The sequence below is a fragment of the Hesperophylax consimilis genome, chromosome 14 (genome assembly GCF_061612785.1).
Source record: "Hesperophylax consimilis isolate HC1 chromosome 14, BYU_Hcon_1.0, whole genome shotgun sequence".
Lineage (NCBI taxonomy): Eukaryota > Metazoa > Arthropoda > Insecta > Trichoptera > Limnephilidae > Hesperophylax > Hesperophylax consimilis.
The window spans coordinates 10,481,445-10,508,133 of record NC_142849.1 but is presented as its reverse complement, the minus strand read 5'-3'; the positions used below and the strand labels follow the sequence as shown (position 1 = coordinate 10,508,133).

At 33.6% G+C, this 26,689-nt stretch overlaps 1 protein-coding gene across 1 annotated transcript in view; it reads right to left on the bottom strand.

Moving 5' to 3' along the window:
- The window catches only part of LOC149417872 (peripheral plasma membrane protein CASK-like), a 363,609-nt gene that overhangs the window by 16,424 nt on the left and 320,496 nt on the right, over positions 1-26,689 (bottom strand). Inside the window, exons 6-8 of the mRNA XM_089639860.1 lie at positions 16,896-17,071; positions 10,606-10,728; positions 9,183-9,375 (exon numbers count right to left, since the gene is read on the bottom strand). Of these exons, the coding sequence (XP_089495986.1) occupies positions 9,183-9,375; positions 10,606-10,728; positions 16,896-17,071 (492 nt within the window). The remainder of the gene's footprint in view (positions 1-9,182; positions 9,376-10,605; positions 10,729-16,895; positions 17,072-26,689) is intronic.

Here is a 26,689-nt window from a genome sequence, read left to right as displayed (position 1 = left end):
TTATTCCTCCCTAGCTCGATTAAACACTTCCTGCCTTTAAATACGTTCACTCTGTTTTAAAACGCAATAATTATTATAATTATTTCCATGTTTTTAATAGAAGTAATTTAGTTCAAACCGTATACGAAATCACGTTTAAATTAACACAATTTTATAACATAATCGCGATCGCACAACACCTAGCGCCCCTGAGGTGATTTTTCACAAAACGGCGCTCTACAAATTATCCAATTATTATTATTGTTATTAGTATTATTTCTATCCTCACTGAGTAAAACCAATTTCACTTCACACAAACACCGGTTCAATAATATTTCACTTTAATTTAACAATACTTTTAACACCATCTGAATTCACTAATTAACTGTAATTTCACACATCACTTCTGATTTTAATTGACTTCTCGGAGCTGTCAACATATCCAAGTTCAAACACCGACTGCCTGTCCTACGATCTCTTCTTTTTCCCTTCCCGTGGGAACGTGTTTACTTCAAGGCCCGCCTGTAATGTATCTTATGTTGTTCGTCTAAACAATTTTTTTTTTGGAGTACGTTCGTCTCGTTTAATTATGTGAGTGTTCAATCCATCACAAGCAGCCGGGCCAGAATTGATTTCCTGCCGGGCCGTACTAGCTCGTCTTGTTTCTTGGAACAACTGGTTCGAGTATGAATAAATACCTAGTCCAAATACCTGTTCCTTACAATATTGTTTCGAATCCATGGGGGGAGGTTGTTAGAGAATTTCTGTGAAGCCCACTTCCCCACAAAACATTTTGAGTGCATTTCCGATGTGTGATTCCCCACAATGCCACAATGATTCTTCAAAATCGTTTCATGTCCTCTGGTGCATTTGCTTTGCGGATAATCCATATTTCGGTTAGAGGAACACTCTTCTCAGCGTCTTGCGATTGGCGAGTATTGCGTATACAGGACGCAAAAGACGTCCAACACTTGAAACACTCGCAGTACTCGCAAGAAGCGCAATACTCTCAAAACATGCAATATTCGCAAGCCGCGCAATCCTAGCAAGACGCGCAATACTCGCAAGACGCGCAGTAATCGTAAGACGCGCAATACTGATAGTTGAAACAATATACTGAGATACTTCCATATACGAGATATGATACAAACTATGAACGCTGGAATGTTTTTTTGGTGGTTTCATGTACACCAAAAGAAAAAAATGTGTGCAGATGCTCCGCGGGCCACAAGTAGACATCCAGCGGGCCGCGGGTTGGCCACCCCAGGTCTAAACGTAATCATAAAAAGTGTTATACTGACACGGGTATGTTGCAAAACATTTCATATTATATATGTTACATGTTAAAAACTTATGATAGAATAGCCAACATTCCTCTACAAACTTTTTTTTCAAATACATCTATGTATAAGAATTTCTATTTTTTTTTTTCGTGAATGAATGAAATGTGGTAATTAACCCACTTCCCCAGATCCGATCGAGCTGAAACTCTGCAGATAGACTCGTTGTTGATGACGATGCATTCTATCAACTTTTGTGGCAATAGCGCATACACAAGCGGACATATACCGATAATATCTACTGATTAAAAATATTTATTATTGTAGTTCATTATCTATGGGTTGATGATTTTGCGCATTACATTACCTATACATGGAAAAAATAAACGTATTGCCATAAGAAAGTCAAAAGCTTCTTTATTCTCATCGTGTGCCATGCTTGCTCCATAAACTCTAATAACATTAGTAGTCACCCTGCCCAACTGGTCCTTTTCGTCAACGAATCTATCCACTAAAAAAAAAATCGATAAAATCACCAACACCCTTATGACCTTCTGCTCATTCCTTCATAAGCCTTAAATGCCATAATCAATAAGAGATATTTCATAGATATAGATATATAAATATAAAAAGATATATAAATATGGTTGGTACGGATCCCTGCAATAATTACTAAAACCTTATAAACTGTTAACAACTCATTTTAATTATGTATCAACGGTTTGTTTCTAAAACAATGAAATAAAATACAGGGATGTTGTAATCTCAGCATGTGTCAGAGTTTTTAAAGTAATTGTATTTTTCAGAAACGACCACTCTTTATTAAGTTAACTTTGCACCCACTTGTATTATATCCACGTTTCGGTCGTCTAGGAATCTCCTGTACATTTAAAAAGCTTCATTCTTTATCATTAGATAAAAAATGCACACCTTCATTTATTTGACCTTTTTTTACATTAACCCCACACAGTGGGTGCCTGAGGACTGACTTTGAGGATGGCTTGTGGAGGTTATTTTTGAGAAGCGGAAAGAGTGAACGTTGGACTTGAAGAGACCCATGTTGTAGGAGGGAGAAAACACAGAAGCCGGCAAATCGTTCCACAGTAGAGCTGTAGAACTCAGTTGAACTGTTCTTATGTGACAAATGTTGGACACGTATTTGGCGTATTTCCAGACTACGCACCAGTGCTGAAGGGATCAATGACGCTAGTTCCTCGGAGAATCTTCCATTGAAATACCGGTAGAAAAAGGACAATATTCCTACCTGACGCCTGTGCCCTAAAGATTGCAATCCATTTCTTAAGATAGGGGAATCTATTGAACCAACCATCCGTTTCTGCACAGTCAAGGGATTTTTTCAAGGATTTTGGGGCTCCATACCAAATATGGCTGCTTGATGCGGCATACTAATTCTATCGGAATAGAAAAAATACCATCGCCATTTATACCAATGACACAGCCTGGAAGAAAAATATTAAGATCTCGCCTAACCAGTGAAACGGCCATGTAGTTCGACGTCTATTAGCAATTTTTGCTTTGACGTCTATTAGCAAAAATTCCTAATAACGTTTATTAGCAATTTTTGCTTTGACGTCTACTAGCAAAAATTGCTAATAACGTTTATTAGCAATTTTTGCTTTGACGTCTATTAGCAAAAATTGCTAACAGACGTCGCAAGCCTATTGTGTTCTAGACTAGTTTGTTTCTCATTAGCTGGCTCTCCTTATCTCAAGGGCACATTACACAAACATGACTAAGGTGAAAATAATAAGTTAACATATCATTACCAAGTGGTTAATGCAATGTTTTTCATTGTCCAGGGACAATGAAAAACGTTGCGTTATTTTTAATAATAATTGTTGATTCAATAATAATGGTCCACACGCAATACGACACCTCATGGCAAAACCATTAAATAACTAAAGCAATTTGAAAACAATTAAACGCAGGAAAAAAGTACATTATCGCTTTCGAGTCACGTATCACAGTACTATGGTGTAGGCAGAGGCGAATAAAGATAATTAATTAAGTGAACTAGTTAAGTTTCGCCGAGTTTGAAATTCGACGCCTCAAAACTTCCAATGTCGAGTTTAATAGTTAAGATAAGTCACCCGGGGAGCAGACGAACATTAGGTCGGATGAAGCAAATTCATGGAATTCGAATTCTTCACTGAATTGGCCAAATCATAAGTAATACTAACCTAACCTTACCTAACGCAGAATTCACATTATACATATAATAATAACAATTCAATTATCTCAACCAAACGTATGTTGACAAATTTTCGTCAAACAAATGGAGAGTTGAGCTCAGAAATAGAAGGATTTATGCTTGCCATTCAGGATAGAGTCATTAATACTAAAAATTATAGGAGACATATAATCGAAGATACAAATCAAATTGATGATTTATGTAGAAAATTTTTGGCTTTACCGGAAACAATGGAACATCTTATATCGGAATGTTCTGTATTAGCGCCGTCCGAGTATACATTTATTTCAAGTTTAAAAAATAATTCACCAAAGTTTGGTAATTAAATATAACTTGATTGACTGCCGTAATATGGTACCATATTATGAATACGAACCAAATTCTTTTTTGGAAAATGAATTTTATAAAATATATTATGATAAAACTATACTAACAGACCGCACGATTAGTCATAATAGACCCGATATAGTTTTACATGACAAAATTAAAATAAAAAAAACTTATACCTATCATTGATGACGCTATGCCAAATTCCTTTAATATTCAAAAATCTGTTTCTCAAAAAATAAGAAAATACACAGATTTAGGGAATGATATTAAAAGAATTTTGCACTCGTAGACTATAAAAATATTACCATTTGTTATTTCGGCTACTGGCATTATACCTAGCTCTCTCATTCAAAATTTAGGCGTGTTAGATCTGTCAGAGAATTATATAGCTATAAAAATGCAAAAATCAGTAATTTTAAATACATGTAGGTTAACGAAAGATTTTTTAAATATTTATATTGAGGGATCAGTAGGATTTATAGGTCCAATCAGAAGTTCTACCGAGCCGAACCCTCTGATATGAGAATATCTGGAGTCGGTGAATTATTTTCCCATTTGATCGCTGGTGAGTTGACGTGTTGTTCTTGTATTGTTTTGTATTTATTTTGCTTATATAATTCACTTGCATAATGCGGATTGACTAGATGATCATTTGTGGAAAAATGTGTGGAACGGTTTAGTTTTTCCTGTAGGGAAGATTTAACCCGGACATAAAGTCGAAAAAATAATAGTAAAGCCCCGGTTAAATTAATTTAACATTGCTATCAGATTGTCGTGTTTTTATTACATTTTTAAAAAGGTAAGTTGTTATACGCTAAATAAAATATCTTCTAAATAATCTTTACATAGCGTTTTAGAATCTATAAAAAACTCCAAAAACTCTATTTTGTCTACTCGTTGCACAGTTCAACGGCTTAAACAATAAGTAAATCTGTCTTTGTTGAGAAATAATTAATTGATTTTGCATTATTCATCGATCCTATTTACGTCACCTTGTAACTTATTACAAATCATCTAGAGAGCTAACATATTCATATTATTTCAAATAAACTGCATTAAAGAGGAAATCGGAATGACTCATATCATGTTTGATATAATTTATATACAAAGAGAATATTAGTAGAAGTCCAGATATGGAGCCTTGAGGTGCACCCGAGGGAATGTCATCAATTTTTGACATATAACTTTTTTAAGCAATTACATATTTATATAACATGAGAATCATGTTCCACAAAAATACTTATAAAAATGAAGTATACATAATTAGTAACATCTACAAAATAGCTAGGAAAGTAATTATATCGGTGATTGCCGCGCTGGGCCATGTCTGACCTTTTGAGAATGTGGGTGGATTAATATAATATTTATCTGGTGTAATATTATAATATTTAGTTTGTTTATCAAATTATACAGTCTTTATGATGTTTACAAAGAGAATCTACCAAAAACAAAATTTTCGAATACAGATTTTTCATAAGCATAACACGAATGAAAAACAATAATTTGAAAATGGAAAGGGGAACAATTAAGCACGTACTCCTCAGGATTCGGACTGTACTTAAGTGATTACAGCAATATTTTGTTACTTAAAAATTAGCACAATTTTTTACTTTACACGAATCTAGCATATAATGTCACTTATTCGGTAAAACCGATTTGTAAAGCTTTTTTTAAGCAGGTGATTTATTTAACTCGATGATGGTATAATCTTTTAAAATTTTACTTTTTCCTTGCTCAAGCAGTGAAATTAAATAGTTGAACTGTAACCTTTTCATACATTAATCCTGAAATATGTTTTATTCAATCATATTCGGTTCATAAACGCGTGGTATTTATACTAAGGTTATTAGCACATAATTATTATTGTTCCAAATCCAGTACAATTCAATACACGGAGCAAAACTAATAACAGAAAAAGAGAGGATTTTTGCTTGGGAACGAAAAATAATATAAGTGGATATGATTCTCCGGCCAGATTCAGTTCTATTAACTGTTCGACATTGAAACTTTTTATTGGGTGTAAGCGTTTCTGTTTAGATCTGGGCGAGTGCGAACGGTAACTTGTATCTGACATTTAAACATAAAGAATATATACACGAAGCCTACAATATTTATATGATGGGTTATCGAGCGAAAGTAAAGTTGGAGCATAACATGATAAGATTCCACACTGGTTTCTGAATTGTGTGTTTCATTAGTTATAAGAACCAGGAACATATTACATTGTAAAAATTATCTTTATTGTTTATAGTACTTACCTACATATTATATTGAATTTTGTGGCGATGCCATAGACATCAACACTAATAGACTCGCCCTAACATGAAATCAGGGTATCATTTCGACGAGATTTAGGCAAACCACGTGACCATATGTTTGGTACCAGGAGGGTTCGAGAAAGTTTTGAATAAACTATGTCCGCCGAAGAGCGTATATCGAAATAACCAGGCCATGCGCAGAAAAGAAAAGTTCGCTAAAGTAAGGAAACGGTTTGCAGCGCATAGCGCATAAATGAGGAACTTTTGTGCACAGAATCGGAATATTCGTAAAAACGGTTAAAAAACCGAACCGCCTTCAAATCGGGTTGCGTAGCGATGCTAAAAATATGTGAGGTGTATAAAAGGTAACCATTTTTAAAAGTGTCTTACTAAATAAAGTAACAAAATTTTCAATTTTGGAAACAATCCCCAACTTTTGTTTACTCGATTTGGGATATTATGTAGTTAAGTTAATTTGCTAATTTAAGTTAATTTGCGCGTCATTATAAAAAGGAATAGTAATTCGTAAGAAAATTTCATTTTCGATTACAAAATGGTGATATTTCAATGCGAGTTCCCTTATGAAAACCCAAATCACCTTCCCACTATAGTTGAGAAATCGCCAAAAATCAGGGGGGGTCACGCCGCCACTCAATTTGGTTTGTTCTCCTTTCCCTGATTGGCTCGTCTATTAATTTGAATATCTATGGGCGATACAAACTAAATCTTATTTTTTTCAAAGAAATTATTTGCATCAGGCTTCACTTATATTTAGCAGCCTTCTAGAAAAGTTTTCGTTTATTTTATTTTCTTTTTACGTGTGTTCATCTGATTTACTTATTTACTGAAAGATTGTTAAAATGTTTGGGTTGGCTCGAGAATCGCCAACATTTTTTTTCATCTTTGTCCTTCTTAAATTAATAGAAAATCAAATAAAATTCTAATTTTTGACACGACTTTATTTCAAATACTATAATTTTTAATTCTGGTATTGATTTAAATTTGTTGATAGAGAATGGGATACATTTTGTTTTTTCAGTATTTAATGAGAGGAGGTTTTTATCGAACCAATTTTTCAGTATATTAATATCAGTATTTGCTAAGTTATTAACATTATTCCAATCAGTACCTTCAATTATTATGACAGTGTCATCAGCATAAGATATTATTTTTCCATTTAATCTTTGATTGAATATGTCATTTACATAAATGATAAACAGTAACGGTCCCAGGACTGTACCTTGAGGTATGCTTTTTTATTGACTAAGTACATCGTTGATTTTTACGACTTGAAGGCGTTTGAAAAGGTAGCTTTTTATCCATTCTATAGCTGTACCACTTAATCCAATGTTTCTTAATTTACTTATAAGTTTGCCGTGTGATATGCTATCAAAAGCTTTTTTAAGATCTATGAAAATTCCAATGCATTTTAATGATTTATCTAATGAATTATGAACAAGACTAGTTAATTTTGCAATTGCATCCTGAGTGCTTTTACCTTCCATAAAACCGAACTGATTTTCATATTATTGTGGTATTTTTATAATTTTAAATCTCAACACAGGCTAGTCCTAGTGAGGCTAAAAATTAAATAGTAAACAATAAATTTAGCCTTTTGTAAAGAAACAATAAATAATTAAAATGACTAGTACGAAGCAATATGTGGTGACTACTGAACTGACTGGGTTACTTTGTAATGGATCGGTTCTTCTTTTATTCTTCTTGTAGAGATTTAGTGGATGATGTCATGTGTTATAATGATGGTACACTTCTACACGTTCATTGTCGCACTACTGTACTAATACATGTTACTTAGAAGGAAGCTGCTAAAAGGACCAGAAACAACAGAAGCTTTTCCCATTTAAACCAGTCTGCCTAATCATCTCTTTACAACTTAATGTTTCTTTGATACATTTAGACATACGTTCATTACCCAATACACATAGATACCTAATACCTAACCTAACATATACACGTGAACGGACACTTCAGAATAAGTTCTCATAGTTAGGTGTACACAAAGCATTAAAACATAATTATACCATCTTTATAATACCTACCCGTTATTTCTATCATATTCCTACCTTACACTATACAACATTAAAAACAAATTAATAATTTTTGCGTGACCATATTCACGACATGAATCAACCATGTAATACCTGGTTTTAGGGGACATACCAGACTTACTTTAAACAGTGATTGCTGACATCATTTGGGGTAAAAAAGTTAGATGAAATTTTCGTCTGCGTTTTTATTTCAAATCAAAAACATTTTTTTTCACTTTTCGTCATCGGTCACTCAGCCGAGCAATTGCCCGATCCCTCATCCCGACCCTAACCGTTCAATACCGAATGGTCTTACACCAGGTCGATACTGAGAGTATCTTCCATTGTGAAACGTACCGAAAACATACTATACTTTTTTTTTTTAAAGAAAGACAAACATTCCCGGGTTACGAATAACCTGACAATATTTGAAAATCTCCTACTACCACCACAGTAAGCGGAAAATGTTGCTTGTGTTGTGATGGAGGACTTAGCCAATCGAGGAATTGAACACACTACGCCTAGGTGGGACTCAAGCGCAATGTCAACTCGGCCACCGACCGGTCATAATTATTTTAATATCAATCAAATTAAATTTAGTTACGCGCACCGGAAATTGAACCCGCGACCTCTAGATTGCTAGTCGAGAGCCTTAAGCCTCGACAACGAAGGCCGTCAACATGTGTGAAGAAAAATGCTTTTTTTTTTCATTTACTACTAGCGTCTCCGCCTAATATCAACTAAACCTTGTTTACGCATGCTGTGAACATTTTTAATTGGGGTGTTAATATCTGTGCACATTCCCACCCAAATAATATAAATGTAATAATTGTTAACACTCTGTAAATGTTTCAAACAATAAATAAACAAATAAAAATATATAATAATAAAAAATAAAACAGCGCCCCGGCAAGGCAAAGGTACTGGATTCAAGTCTATGTTGAATTGTTTCAAATTTATGTTGACAGTTTGAGAATCACTGATAACCTCTTTAATAATTAAATAATACTATTTGAGATTTTACTCATTGAGGTATTTCAAATTTTCTTACATTCAAAGTATCCAAAAAGTTTACCTGATGAAGTAGCCTCATCGTCCCCGCAGTCAGAGAACCCGTCGCTGGGTTCCCGGTCAGGATCTTCGCACTCGGTCCAGCGAGGACTGGCCACCGCGGCCAGCACTGCTCCCCGCAGCTTGCGGCGCGCGTTAAACTTCTTCAGCTCTTCCACTGTATCGCCCAGGTGAATACGCATCTGCTTGTCTCGATCCTGGCAAAATATTAACACGTTGAAGCCTGAATCAGCTTTAAAATGCACAAATTCAGTCCCCACTGCCATGAGCCAGGGTGACTAAAGCATCCCTAATTGGAGTATTTTGTGTAGCCGAAGGTAGTAGGAAGTGGAAGGATATGAGGAAAAGAAAGGGGGGAAGTACCTGGCTATTTAGATCTGGTCACCAGAGACGGCTAAAGCCATTTCAAGCAACGTTTCAATTCTGAATGATGGTCTTATCGTGATGTGTCGTTGAAATAAAATAAAATAATTGTAAGAAGTGATGTGAAGTATTCCTGCATTATGCATAAAATTATTAAAGATCAATAAATTTTTATTTTTAAAAATTGGAAACCTTTAATATAAATCATGCCAGAGAAGTGAAAAAGTAATTACCTAACTACTTACCAAAATTATTTTATTTATTAATATAAGTTCAATTTTTTGTTTAAATGTTTTACATATGTCGTAATTAATAGAGTTTACAAATTTTTAAAGATTTTTTTTTTGTTTTTAATGGCATGATTTGATACTAAGGCAAATATTTTTATTATAAATACTTTCATTTGCACAAATTCTACGATCATAATATCCCGTGATTTTTAACGAGCCCGATCTAATTGTTAAAAAACTTACTTGATGCCGAATATAATACTCTCACCAAAGGTTGTAGTACATAAATAAAGTCAGTTGCTGGAAATCGGGTTCAAAGAGAACATTCTGGGAAGACAGGGCGGAAGAGACTTGTATTGAGTCACAGTGGGCACATCTAATACTAGATTCATCTATGTACTTTCTTTGAAGTTCTTGTTAAGGTTAAACGCGATGATCGTTATATTCTAAGTGTTCTTAGATGGCGTTAATTAATTTATTTTATTAAAATACGCCTTTCGCAAGTATTGCTTTACAATATTAAGACAAATTATTTGTTTACGCCGGTAAATACCCAATATAAATAGAGAGAGGAGATTGGATCAATGGCGGCAGCGTTTGCTCCTCCCCGTGCTATGATACCATACTCTATTAAAGATTGAAAGTGCATCGTAGATTGTTTTGAGCTGGTTTAGGTTGAGAATGTTGCGAGTTTGTCGAAAAGATCGTTTGCTGTAGTGGTTATATGTTGTTTCCACTTCAACTTGCTGTCAAAAATAATACCCAAGTATTTAATTTTAGTTACCTGTTCTAAATAAGAGCAATCGTGTATTTAATAATTTAAGGGCAACTTACCCTCAACCATCTGTGGTTAAGCACTTCCTGGATGGTAATTCTGTGTGTGTGGTCCACCGTCAGCATCCTCTGCACCAGATCTTTTGCAGCATCACTCACGCAGTCCCAGTTGGGGGAGTCAAACTGACAAATAAATTACACGAATGAATTAGAAAAATATGTTATAACTATATTACTGTCTAAGTATGACGCCGTTTCCCCGGAAGGATATGCACAGTGAATGGACAGCCATATGACTTTCGTTGCTTAATTCCACTGTATGAATCGTTTCATACATACTTACTCTTCTGTTATTCTGATACATGACATGACCCGACTCTATTATTTCATTCGCCTGGTCGTGTCTTCAATCTTTTACCATTCACTGTCGCGTCACATATTCTCCTGGCCAAACTTTGGTCTTTCATCCGCTCTATTACAGTACAAATCAGCAAACAACCATTTCTTAATCTTGCTCATTACGCTTACATCAGTCATATATTTTTTTCCGAATCTACATATTAGTAACGCGGTCATAAAAAGATTTACAAAACACTTACTGTTGACGCAACTATTAATCTTTCTTTAACATTGTCCTTGCATTTTCCCATCCCATTTTTAACTACAAATACCTATCATTATCTGATTATACCCACGTGTGTGTGTGACATTTTACCGCAATAAAAGTGACTGTCCAACCAATTTATTGATGAAGCCTGTTTGATGAACATCTATTTGTTATCAGTGCTGTTATTAATTATCGACTCAGGGTAGAATGCCTGTGCAGTGAACATATTCGGTTACCTCAGTGTGTTTCGTATCCAACCTGGATGTTACGGAAACTTGTGATTGAAATCATACTACCATCATCATTGAAGACATCAAAGGGGTAAGTCGGATTCCTTTCTCACTCCATGTTCACCATCTCCAACCATAATTGTGTCAACTTCAAAGTTCACAACTAATATTTTACAGTCCACTCTTTATTCGCCTATTGCGATCACACATACCTTAGCGATATCACAACTACACCCCTCTGCCAGTTTCATGACTCACTTTCTTACATCAGGGTTGGTATCATCACTCCACTGTCGACTGGTGTCTCTAATGGATTTGAAAAAGTCCAAGGGAGAGTAAGTATAAATTGTTGGCACACATTAATGAGTATTTGACTCTGTATAAGAGTTGGTAGGGAAGGGCTCGAGACTACCAACGTATATCTGGTTAAACCAATTGAACCAAAAACAATCCTTAAAATTTGTACGATTTCTAGGTCCACGATTTCTTTATTCAAATCTATTAAAAGGGCAATTTTTTAGTATAGTTGTTAAATTTTTAAATATTTTTAAAAAATAGCAGCATCCTTCTCTTGAGAAGCAAAGCAAAAGCCAGCTATTTTAAAAATACATCTTTTGTTTTCTGGAATGAATGAATACAAATCTTTGAAGCATTTCCCGATAACTGATCGATCTGAAACTCAGCAGATATACTCGTTTTCGATGACAATGTGATAATTGTCAATTTTTTGTGGCAAACCTGTTTGCACATTGATGACTGATGACGAAATAAATTTTGGTCCTACCCGTGGTTGGTAGAGTTGACGAAACCAGTACCTGGGTAGGAAGGTTCAATCCTCAGTCGAACTAATAAAAATAAAAATAAAGTAAGTTTCAAAAGACAATTTAAAATAGATGTATTATGGCAAATGGTTCAATCCTCAGTCAAATCAATAAAAATAAAAATAAAGTAAGTTTCAAAAGACATTTTAAAATAGATGTATTATGGCAAATGGTTCAATCCTCAGTGAAATCAATAAAAATAAAGTAAGTTTCAAAAGACATTTTAAAATAGATGTAATATGGCAAATAAACATTGTTTATTTAAGGGTAGATATTTTATACATATAGTAGAATAGAACTATGAGATGTATACTGGGAAAAGGCAAATACGCAAGCATTTATCAAATGAGAGAGCAGCTAAATTGGATTCCAATAAAAAAGAGACTGTTATTTAGTGTGTTAATTTTTGTGCATAAATTCACGAACAACCAAATGCCAAAATATTTTAAGGATAAAATCGTTTTTAACAGAGATGTTCATAATTACGAATCCAGAAATGTAAATAGAATTAAATTGCCACATATGAAGAAATCAAAATCACAGAACTGCCTAATGTACAATGGACTAAAGATGTATAATGAAATGCCTGAATGTCTGAATAATAAATGTATTTAAAAAGAAATGTTATTTTTATTGTAAAAATATTTAAAGTTTCAAAATGAAAAATTATCTTGTTTAGATTAGTTTATATTCAAATTTTGTATAAACTAACTCAATATGTAAAAAAGGTGGAAATACGTTATAATTTAGGTTGTAACTTAAAGGTAAATGGATTTCGTATAAATTTAATTTATATACTAATACAAAATAACGTTGATTATTCACTTAAAGTTTAAAAAATAAACTATTTCACCTCATTTATTAGCTTGCTACTATTCTTATGAAGGGCTCATCTAGGGTGTTGTTGATCAATGGCTACGAAAAAATAACAAACTTAAAAATAGTACCTACTCCCGAATACCTTACACTCACGAAACATGAAACAATAATCTTATACAGAAGGCTCCTTACTTCTGGCCGTTGTCCTCCATATGGCATCAAAGCGATTCTTACAATATTCTTGCCTACCAAAAAAGATTCCTATTTGTCCTTCTCAGTATGTCGAGAAACCGGATCAAACGATAAATTCCTTGTCACGTTTCATTTATAAGTTTACAAAAAACAAAACCCCACATAAGCCATAAAAAGGGAAGAAAATAAACTGTACAAAGTCAACCACTTATTTCAACAAATTCTTGCTTCGTTGCGAGGTAAATATTTTCGAAGAAGCTTATTTGTAAATATATAAATATTGGGAGTTCTTTATTACCAGCTTACTTTGACCCGCGTTGGAAAGTTAAAAAAATACTTTTTTCAGTATTTTCTATTTTTATTCGATAGTTGATCGAAGGATGCCAATATTCTTTCTATAGTGTAAACGAAAATTTCTACAATTTATTTCATCTTTTCTTCCGAACATTGTAAAGGAGATTTTTTGGCGTTCACGTATACACATGTAACAGAAAAACGAGTGGGTAAAGTTTTAACATATCGTAGAAAACCATAACCCCACTTTAAAGCAAGTTACAGCGAGTTTGCCTTTCCAGAACGCCTCATAAATCAAGAAAAAAAATCAATTTTCCATAGCCATATCCACTTATCTACTACGTCAGGCTAAAAAAATACCAAAACATCGTTAAATATTTAAGATTCACTTTTTGCGAAAGAATTCCCACAGGTTATAACAATATTCTCGTTACTTACTGATAGGCAGTATTATGTGGTTGTTTCTCACGTGTTCTGAGAAGTTGGCTCGGAGTAAAAAGGCCTAGGGCCATGTGGTGGGCTGTGCGCCGTCGGGAAGATATGAATTATTACTCAGTACGTAACCTTTTACAGGTAGAATAACACAAAACCTTTTTTCCTTTGGGACAGGTGATTCATTATGATTTTTGCTAACACAAAATGTTAAGCGCAGCGCGATAATGGTTAGCGAAATTTAATTTTACAGGTTATAATGCCTGGCTTGGACAATGTTATAACATAAAGGTTGTATTGTGTTATGACAATAAAGAAGCGTTTTACGTAAAACATGTGATATTTAGAGTTTTAACGTTTCTAGAAAAGGGTGTGGCTTTTTCCTTGGTTTATGTATTTTTTTAGAAGAAAATATTTTAAGAGAAAATATTTTTTTTTTATTTTTTTTTTTTATATTTACTCCACACAGGAGGCCCTGAAGAAAATAATTTCCCTCAGGGCCTATGTCATCTTTGGGGATGCTGTGTGGAGGGTCTTTTTGTGGAGAGGAAGGAGTGAACATGGGTCTTGAAGAGTCCCATGTTGTAGGAGGGAGGAAACACAGAGGCCGGCAGTTCGTTCCACAGCCGAGCTGTTGAACTTAAGAACGAATCGTAGAAGCGACCCGTTCTCATGTGACAAGTGTCAACTGTGTACAAATGTTGGGCGCGTGTTTGGCGAGTATCCCGACTACGCACCGGTGCCGAAGGGATCAATGACGCTAGTTCCTCAGAGCATCTTCCATTGTAATACCGATAGAACAAGGACAGCATACCTACCTGACAGCATACCTACCTGAATATATTAATTTGACAGGAAAATGGTGCGATGCGGTTGTGTTAGAAACCACGAATTATACCAATTGTTTGGAGAGCCATCGAGCGACAATATTTAAAACAATTTGATGGCTGCGACAGGCAGAACACGTAGCAAGGGTGGTAGAAAACCGAACTTCAGAGATCTCCTAAATAAGCCTGCAGGACGAAGGATGGATAGGATAAGAAGGAAGGATACGATGTTGAGGCCAACACCTTAGATGAATTAAAAGAGAAGATAGGTTACTGAGATAACGCGCATGGTTTAACTGAACTAGGTCCAGTCGACATACTTGAGATTTAGTACCCCACATAGATTCGTCTGCTGTCACCAGCTGTCACTCTCTGATGCAGCTATAGACTCTTTTTTGTAAATAAATAGCCTTTCTGTGCTTTTGGGAGGTGCACAAATCTTTCTAGAGCAAACATCAAATCCGACGATGACGGAGTTTCTTTGCATTGTATGTTCTCAAATATCACTTATAATTTCAATAAAAAAATATTCACAATGATCCACCGACGGGCGAGCATGTCCGCGATGAGCAGTCCAAGCATGACGTCACGCGATTTATCCGGCGGACATCCGTACAAAAATGCTCGTGAAGTTATGGTCTCCGCGGACAGGATAATGCTCGCCCGTCAGTGGGCCGTTTGGGCTTGCGCTTGGTGTCGAGATGCACGCACATAGAAACGACGGGCGTTGATAATGATATCACTGTTTCACCCGTACACATATAGTCTTTGAATGGCTATCCCTTTCTAATGCGTTCCGTATTACATCGATATTGGGTATAATTTTCTTATGTGTTTCGTTACTCGCTTCGCATCTAGAAGTAGGGTCGTGCTACTCGTATATTTTTGTTCGATTAGTATGAACATAACGCGTCATTGTATTTATGTCAATGGCCAACACATCATATTAGGCATTAAAAACTAGCGGAAGACTGCAGCAGACTGGTAGGAGTGAAAGCGAACTCTTCAAGGGCTGTAGTATCAATAATGACGATGTTTTTTTATACCCGTGAGGATTCAGGCTTTACCTCATTCCTTTGACAGTAACCGAGTCCCTTTGATAGAGACTATGATAAAGTTCACAAAGGTTCTCATATATTTGGATGCCTCCTTATACAACCATGTATCTTTTAGAGAGCTGAGCATAGTTCCCATCAAGGCGGGATATTGGGGGCCATAGGAGTCCTTTTATCCTCTTCACATTTCCTGTACCTATTGATGTTTTCCACTCCCAACAGGTGCATGTGTCTTCTGAGGTGGCATTGTCACGTTAGTAGTCCTACTAGTTTTTTTTTTTTTTTTACTGTACGACAGACAGGTAAGTCCAATTATGGTACAATTTTATTAAAACTAACAATACATGTACTTTTTTTTTTTTTAAACATGGTATAGTGATATTAAACACATCTATATCCGCTGGTAGGGCATTTAGCGAGGTCATACCTCTTGTCATGCTATGTTGGGCAATGACATCTGTCCGACCCTGCGGTATACAGAATAGGTCGTGGCTAAGATTTCGACAGTATTTATCAGGAACGAATAATCCACAGCATGACAGGAGATATGGACAATCGATAAGGTTTTTTAGTAACTTTAATTCAAATACCATGAGTCCGGCATTACGCCTAGTCTCCAGGCTTTGGTAATTTGTCTCCTTTAGCAGTTCCACGTGATGCATGAATTTCGGATATATTCCGTATGATCACATGTAAACATACCTTAGGATTTTTTTTTGAATTTGTTCAATCATATTTATGTATTTAAGTTGATGAGGTATCCAGACAGTACTGGCGTACTCCAGCTTGCTTCTGACCACTCCGTTGAACATGGCGGTCCCATATGCTGTAGCCTTCATGAACTTTTAAAATATAGGTCTATTTTGACACGGCCATGAATGTAAGAAGCTTTTAAATTGCATGAAAACGATCTAGGATTTAGTTAAGTAAAAAAATTTGCTCCGTACACGTGTCTCAATAGGCCGGAGTCAGAGAAACCTAGCATTCAAATGAGAATTAAGTGGATTAGCAAATAAGATAGGAAATAGGAATGTCGGGAATTATTATTAAGTAACTAATTTAGTTCTTCTCACCCTCAACCTGCCTCTGCAGATGCTCTCGAAGAGCCTGTCCCGCGTGCCGTTGAAGGGCAGTGACCCGCTCAGTAGCACGTGTAGAAGTACCCCCGCGGACCACACATCCACGGGCTTGCCGTACAGCTGGTTGGACACCACCTCGGGGGCCATATAGTGGGGAGTGCCTATCCGACCTGGTGGGGGGGAAACAAACACATTCGTTATGCATTCATAAACAAATATACTTATTTATAATTTAAAATTTACAGGTATCAACGTGATGATTTCAATAAAATTTGAAATTACTTAAGTATCAACGATCCAGTTTAAAAGCCAGATCACAGGACCATAGCTTATGGTTTAGCTATCACTAGGTAGAGATGTTAAACAACATAACGATAAAATAAACACAATAAATAGAAATAAGAAAAATAAAACATAGAACATAGAAAGTGAAGAAAAGATAAAGCAAATACAACATTTGTAATTACACCATTATATTATTTAAGACATTTTAGTAAATGGCTAATTTGAAATTATTTAAAATATTTTGCAAGACTGTTAAAATGTTAATATTTTTATTGTTACATGCAATAAAACTGTAAAAACGACACATTCGAGACAGTGGATTGAAAAAGGCAATGTTGTTATCATATAATTCCAGAAGGAATGTATCACTATTAGTATATTTGCAATGGAATGTAACTTTATCAGTATATTAGGAATGGAATGTATTACTATTAGTATATAAGGAACATAATGTATATTATAATGTATATTTCTAATTTACATTATATTGAATATATTGTAAATTAGAAATGGAATGTATTACTATTAGCATATTAGGAACTTGGAAGACAATGGGTGGTTTCATGCTAACCAAGACTAATAAAAATTATGTATCTAATATATTGTTATATTTATTAAGTATTCTATTTATCTGGGTCAGACCAAAAAGCCTAGGTTTGCAAAATGTACGATGTATTTCATGTTCAGTTATTAGAGATGTTGCAGAATTATGCAAACGTGTTGAGAATAAAGGTATTGTGCATATTAGCGAAATTCTATTACAGCATTTGCTTTGTTTTGATTGAAGCAGCCAAAAATATGTGATTACTATTCGGTAAACAAGAACAACTGAGAACAGAGGTTACATAATCTATATTGCAAATTGAGAATAATTTAACGGTGATAAGAATAATATCGTTTGGTAGGAAAAAATATTTTTTCAATTAAAATACTGCAATAAAAGCGTTTAAATAAAGATATTCATTACTAAAATAATTGAAGGCAATTGGCACAAAAGCATTTTTACAAAAAAGTTGTAATTAATCAGAAGCATGCTCAAAAAGTTTTGTTGCATATTTTGAAAAGATTGGTGAATCCAATTAAATCAGTGATTTTTTTAATGTAATAATTTTTTTTTTACAAAGATAATGAATTTGGAAATATAGAAGTTTATAATCTATAAGTTTAAAATTATTTAAATTAATTTAGCGAGAGAATTTGTTAAAATCATTCTGTTGTAATACATTATTTTCTACGGAAATCAAATGTTTTCAGATTAATTGTCAATGTTATCAAATTATAGAAATTAATGAACTTTGAACAAAATAAAAGCAATTATTTTCTACGAAGATAATGAGTATGAGAATAATGGAATGTATAAGTTTATTATATTTAGATGAGACATGAAGCGAAAAAATAGGTTCCGCTTTTGTATCTCCAACTGACTTCCAACTCTCTCAACGATCTAACTAAAACTTCCGAAAACTTCCGAATCTGCGCACACCGCTTTTTGCGTTCTACTAGTTGAACAAGTTCCGACGAGATGTTAGTACGCGGTAGCGCCTCCAATTGTAGCTCTATGGGTAAAATATAATTTTAAGGAAATCGAAAGTTTTCAGAATAATAGACTGATTTTTATATTCACGGAATTGGAGATTACTTTCAACTTATCTCAAGCGTCAAAAAGTTGAGAAATAGCTTAACTTTGAGGAAAGTTTCGATTTCAAACGGTGAAATTTGTCGAAACAATATGTTACAACATCGCTCTTAAAACGGCATGTCAGCGAGGGAACTTTCTAACATGATAGATGAAATTAAGATTATAACATACTTTGTTGGCACATAACCGTACCTAGTCAAAGAAAGTTCCTCCTTGCGACCAAATCATTCCTTTAACATTTATAAAATAAATAAAAAAGAAATTAACGAACTCATTCTTTCTCTCAAAACTCATTGTGCACCTGGCCCGGACAACATATCTAACCAAATCCTGATTAAACTACGAGAATATATCGGTATACCTCTCCTACATATATTTAATCAAAGTTTCTTCCAATGTGTTGTACCTGACAAACTTAAAATTGCCAGTATTACCCCGATCCATAAATCTGGAGACAAAACGTTAATCTCCAACTACAGACCTATTTCACTACTTAACTCTCTATCAAAACTCCTAGAAAAAGCAATGAAAAAAAGACTGCTATCCTACCTCGATAAACACAACTTACTATCAAGTCATCAATTCGGTTTTCGGGCAAAAATGGGCACAGAACAGGCAATTTCTGAATTAACCAACTTCATTGTAAAACATGTAGATAAGGGATCTAAAGTAATTGGAGTTTTTCTAGATCTGGCTAAAGCCTTTGACACCATCTCTCATGATATGCTATACGAAAAACTTAAAAATATTGGCATCAATGGAAAACCGCTCAAATGGTTCATAAGTTATACAAAAAATAGGAAACAAATAGTTAAACTTAATAAATGCTTGAGTGACACAGCAGAAATAAAGTACGGAGTGCCTCAGGGTAGTGTCTTAGGCCCTATTCTTTTTCTTATCTATATTAATGGTCTCACTGATATTAAAATTCCAACACTCTGCTATAATGTGATCAGCTACGCAGATGATACTGTACTTCTTTTTAAAGAGCAATCTTGGGAAAAGGCATTTAAGAGCGCCGAATTTGGTATGAGGGAGATAAAAAAATGGCTCGACAAAAATCTTCTTACCCTAAACACCTCGAAAACCAAATTTCTAACATTCAGTAAAACAAATATTGGGCAGCCAAAAACCGTCCCGCTTTTACACCTGCATCCATGTACTACATCACAAACCAAAAACTGCGACTGCGAAAAAATTGAACATTCGGATAATATTAAGTATCTTGGTTTAACAGTGGATTGCAAACTAAAATGGGAACTTCACATAACTTCACTTGCAATGAGAATCCGGAAACAAATATACATTTTTAAAACGATTAGAAACATTATGTCACTTAAACTACTAAAAAATGTCTACTTTTCCCTTTGTCAAAGCATTTTAATTTATGGTATATCGGCATGGGGTGGTGCCGCAGACACATACATCAAGCTACTTAATACAGCTCATAAAGCACTTATTAGAACTATGTTCAAAAAACCATATCTTTATCCCACTGAAAATCTTTTGATTAAAAATAAAATACTTGATATCAGGAAGCTATTCATAAAAAAAATTATCCATACAAATTGCATAAAATCGTCACCTTCACACATATCTCACTCCCAGAACACTAGAGCTAAATCTAACAATCATTTACAAGTGCCAAAAATTAAATCCACTCTTGCTAAAAAACATGAATCTTACCTCGCACCTTCCATATTCAATATTTTCTTAAAAGAAACACAACATACAACTCAAATCAACAGAAAATGTACATATAAATACTTTAATACGTGGCTGAGGAACAAAAAAAGAAATGGCATTAACAAGTTACTTGCAAACCTTCCATGCTAATTTTTATATGACATATTAAAAAAAAAAAAAAAAAATGTTCAATTACTATTACATATGTATGTAATAATTTATATTTAGATTATTTTATCTAGGTAATCTTTTATTTTCTAATTACGTTTCTTTTCCTGTATTTTGTATTTTTATTTATTTTCTTTGCATTTTTATTCACTTTTATTATTATTGATATATGTAATGGTAGATACTGCTACCCGGCTCAGAACAGATATTGTCTAGTGAGTCGGGTAGCGCACATAATTTGTAAACAAATATTGATGTCAATAAACGCCCGGGTTACCGGCAAATTAAAAAAAAATCTTAGTTTGAAAATTTTAGACTTCTTCAAAAGCGTGGTTTTCTAGACTCTCCTTGAAAAAATTCTCAACATCCTCCATTTGCCACATGCGGATAAAGCGCGCTAACTCCGGGAGGGAATTCTCCATGATAGTAGAAGTAAAAAAGAAAAATTACTGATATTAAAAAAAAACAACTTTGTAATATGTATACATTATAACTATACCAATAAAGAAATTTAAAAAAATATATATATATAAATCCAATGTTAATTTTCCAATACAAAAATATTTTTCCATAGAAGAATAATTATAATCAAATACAAATAAAACATCTTTTTAACCTAAAAACTATCTTAAAACATTAAAATTGCGAAAATAAAAAAATAAAAATGACCTCTAAAATCATGTTAGAATCAACCCCCAAAGTTAGCGCACTTTACCCCAGCACAAAAGTATGTTAAGAAGTCTGCCGTGTGCGAATGTCGTCTTGATGAAGAGGACTTCAATAACATTTTTTTCAGTTGCACTATAAACGATTCATATAAAAATTTCATCCCTGACCTGATCAGTATAGGTAATTCCCCCCCCCCCCCTACAACAAACGAATCTGTCGACAAACGTGTACGAGTATATGAATTCATATCTTGTTTCTTTCAAATTAACGGCATCAATTTGTAATCATAATTGTGCATAGGCATTCATTTTTCCTTTAGTATTTACTTTGTGCGTTTGTTTGTTTATTTTATACGTACAATAACATATATCAACTTCTTGTTTATTGCATCAACTTACAAATAATCACAATTGTGAGATTCCAAAAAAAAATATTTTAATGTAAAAAATCTATGACATATATATTATGTACATTTTCGTATTTATACTATACTATACTTGTAATTACCACAAAATTACACAAACATTCCACAATCACCTCAACTTTACACTGGCTAGAACACTCCTTCGGGGTTAAAAGCCATTTAAAAAAATATATACTAAGAATAGGAAAAAATGCTGATCTTATGTAGGCAACAGTTTAAATTTGGTAAATATCCTGTAAAATAAATAAATTGACAAACAGCTGCGAGTTTTTAGGTAAGAGCTGTTATCGTTGAAGTTTAAACTATTATTTTCTTACAATTACGTTTTTAAGTTACCTTCGAACCAAAATAAATACTAAAGAAAATATTTTTTAAAGATATCTTTTTCAATGAAAATAACAAACACTGAAAGCCGAGGTTCACAGAAGTTAACAACTTTACTATCGGTTAAATTTTACACAGGATATGAATTAGTCAGTATCACGTACTTAATCGTGTACCTTACCGGCTTCTGTGTGAACTTTTATAGGACGCTCGCTACCACTTCTCTATTTATAGCCAGGACCAACTCGTGAATATATAAAATGAACCGTGAACAATCCTGTCCAAAGAGATCCATTGGATTCCAAATTCCGTGCTGTATTATTACACGGGGAAGGTAATGAAGCAAGTATCACCATCCATTACTTAACCAAAGATATTCCCTCTGCGGTTCAGGGCAGGTATACAGTGTACAAAATACCGTACCGGTTTACCTGTGCTGCGTCCATTATAGATTAGCGGCGAGCCTATAATACAAAGGGAACAATGAATAGCAAATTTGCCAGAATCCTTTTCTTCACCATCGCGTGGGATAATTGTAAGTGGGAAGTGGGCCGTAAAGTCAATATTGTTTAATTACAGTACATAACCATGGAAATAAAAATTGATAGACTTGCCCTAACATGAAAACCGGGTTTCATTTCGACGAGCCGGAGGCAAACCACGTGATCATATTTTTGGCACCAGAAGGGTTCAAGAATACTTTGAATAATCTACGATACTAGTCATATATTGAACGCAGAAGATCGTACATTGAAATAAACCAGACCCTGTGCAGAAAGGCAAAGTGAGGCAACAGTTTGCAGCGCAGTCCATTGTGGGACTTTTCTGTGCAGTAACCGCCTTCAAATCGATTACGTAGCTACAAAAATGAGTGATGTGGGTAAATTATAATAAATATGTGTCATACTAAATAGTGCATTAAATATTCAGTGTTACGTTTCCGTTTCCGGTTTAAGATAGTGGCCGTGTTTGATACTACTGAGATAATATCTGAGAGCTGTCACTTCGGAATAATCAATATAATGGTGAATAAATTAACAAAGTTTGAAAAAAGAATTGTTGTTAAGAGAGTGACATTTTTTTAGACAAATTATAAGTATAACCAATTATAAGTAACAAATCGTTTATAATTTAAGAACTTTCATACAAAACTTCAATTTTAAGGGAAATTATGTTTTTGATTTATTAAATAAGAGAAAATTAGAAATATAAAGATGAGTAGCCACAAAGAGAAAACTTACTGATATAAAATACTGTTAATTTATTATAAATCTGGTCAAATTATTCGTTTTCCTGTAAAAAACAGGGCTGCAAGCCTTTAACGAATGAATTGACAGAGTTCCCATCAAAGAATCGGTAAATTTTTAATAAAAAATATTTGTTGTTTTAAAATTTAAATCAACAAATTCTGGGACTAACTACCATATGTATTCCTCTTTGCCCAGAATACTAATGGAGGGAAACAATTATACCAAGTCAGTGGACATCTTCAATTTATGTTTAAACAAATATAAAATGTTGTTAATGAAACAATTCAATTGTGTACAATAAATAATGTATATTTCTCAATGTTCACATGTAAAAGCCCCGAAAAAGGGCGTTAATAAATAAAAAATATATAAAAAGCTATTTTTATGTGAACACGTGTTCATTCAAATATTGATATTGATACTGTCGCATTCCGTCTTGGTATTTATTTGGAAAAGAACACGTGTTCCCGATATATTCTGAATGACTAATATCAGGAAATTGGCAAATAACATAACATGCTTGCTTTATTTCAAACTAACGCAGACCCGTGAAAACTAATGTGACATTATAAATTCGATTTTAAAAAATACAATAAAAATAATTTTTTGTAAAAATATTGTAGTAGGTATATCTATTTTTTTCACAAAATCAGTTCCAAAAGTTTGTTGTGAAAATGTCACTAAAATTTAAGTCAAATCTGAGGTACGCAGGACAGACACACCACCGAAATACACAGATTTTTTTAATGATAATATTATAATAGTGCGATATAAGAGAAAGCTATAAGCCAAAAATATGTATATTCTTGGTATACCTTATATCGTAGGTAATAGGCATTAAAATCGCAAATTTGTATTCTACTCAAGCGAAACGATAGGAAAACTTTCAATTTATCTAAAGCATATTTTTTGGTATTCATAATGTACCCCAATTCGTTATGAAGATTAATCAAAATAGTGATTTGGCATTAAGCTTCGCCTGTTTCAAAATATGCAGGCAAATACCGCAACAAAAGTAAACAGAAACAAAATTGATAAAATAACCTCAAATACAACCCCCTCAGGTAGATTTGAATGATCGTTAATTTGGTTATTAATTAACACGCTCGTGTCCATATTCTATGATGTAATTTCCGGATTTGGGATTCTGTGTGGATGCGAATAGATAACCGTTCACCTGTATTGATTTATTTGCGTAATTTGTTAATCCCATGAACAATTATTGTTTGACCAGTAGATTTAAATTGTTTGTAAACGAAATGAAAATGAGGTTCAGAATTCAGTTTCAGTTTCAGTGCCGGCAACCCGGGCGTTTATTTAAGGTTGGTTCTGTACAGATGTTTTTTTTTTTCATTACCCTCCTCACAAGACATATTCTGTTCTGAGGCTGGTAATTAACAATTTATATATAAACCAAATGTTTAGTAAAAAAATTGTAAAATAAAAATTATAAGAAAAAATAGAAGTTAAAAAAATGAGTAATATAAAAATAGAAAAATAAGTGTAGTACTATATGTGTTGAAAAATTATGTATAAAAATATGGAATGAGTATTTCGTATTATAATTAATTGTAAAATTTTGTAATTTTGTTAGAATTTGTGTGCAGTATGGTTTGTAAAATGCATTAGATGTTTAGAATATTTCTAATATTATAATTATAATGTAGTAAGTCAATAAATTATGAAATCAATAGAAAATAATAATCAAACACATTAATTTCTGTTTTCTGTGATTTGTAAAACAATTCTGCGTAATATAATGTACTGTTATTATAATTATTCACTTCTGGAAAAAATTGCAACTGATAGGTAAAAATCATACATTTTATTTTGATAGTTAATAATTTCAATCCTATACTAGAAATTTTTGTTTCGTTGGTTTAAATTTTTGACAGATGATAAATAAATATATTGTAAAAGAAAATTGGTACTACATATTTGTTTTTAAAAAGCAATGATCGCCAGGCAAATATTTTAAAAATACTAATAAGATTCATTTACGCTAAATTTATATCGCATTATTTAGCGGTAATAACGAAACATTTTTTTTAATCAGGAAAATTTTCAAGACTACTTTTCTGTCGCTTCTAGTCGATCAAGCATTTCTACCACTAGACAACCAAAAAAATTATGTCACATCACACAAGAGTCCCAATGACTGCCCGTCAATTAAATCTATGAAATCCCTTAATTGAAGGAACTATAGATAGGTAGTTGGGAAGCACCTAACTATTCAGATCTAGTAACGAAACAAAGCCAACATTATTACAGCCGTATTGCTGGTCTTTTGCAATGATATGGTAATGATATCTTGTATTCCGAAAGAGGTGCACTTATTATACCTAGTGTATTGTTATTGCCTGAGCACAAGAGTCCCTACTTTTCCGTTTGAGAATGTAAACATTGATTTTGGATTTTGATCAACATCGTTTTGAAACTGTATAAAATATAAAATTGATAGTAAAGGTAAGATTACTTGAAGAGGTAGTGCAATAGGGTTGCGGGTTTGGTTTTCATCAAAATACAAAAAAATATTTACTTTTTTTATCGCACAAAAGTCCCAACTGTTTACAACTGTCACAGAGAGATTTTGACAACCTCAATTGGGGTATATTGTGAGGCAGAAGGTAGTGGGAGGTGTAAGGAGATGGGAAAGGTGAAGGTGAGGAAGTACTTAGTTATTCAGATCTGGTCATCAAACATGGCTAAAGCCATTTCAAGCAACGTATCAAGATACCGAGAGTATCTTCCACTCTGAAACCTGCCGCAAATATCAACCAAGGAAACACAAAAAATAATTCAGCAATAAAAAAATTCCTAACCAGACATGTTTATAATTTGATTCACAAAATCAGACAAGATAAATATTTTTACAAAAGCGTAATTTTTTACTACAATAATTGTTTATTATTCTTGTTCCGTGTTTAACTAAGAACAGAGAGTAAAATATATTCCACTTCGGACGTGAATATCTTAAAAGCCAATTACAAAGCATACTTACATATGTCTCTACGACTATGTGAGGCTTAACTTAACCAAGAACTCTCGAGTCTTCCAAGTTATTAGACCCAATATGTATGAAAACGAGCATGTGCATATTAATTGGTACCAATGAGGCACGACAGACAGTAGAACAAAGTAGGAGGACTAGAATATATACACAAGAGTAAAATAACTTCAATAAGTTATATGAGACATGGAGGACTCGTACGTACCAGAGATAGAGAATGAAGTTCTTAAGTTTGTTTATTAAATATTGTTTGTTTACTTCATATGAATTGATATGAATAGAGTTTGTTTGGCATTCAGAACTCACGTTTATTAATATTACTAGAGATGAACA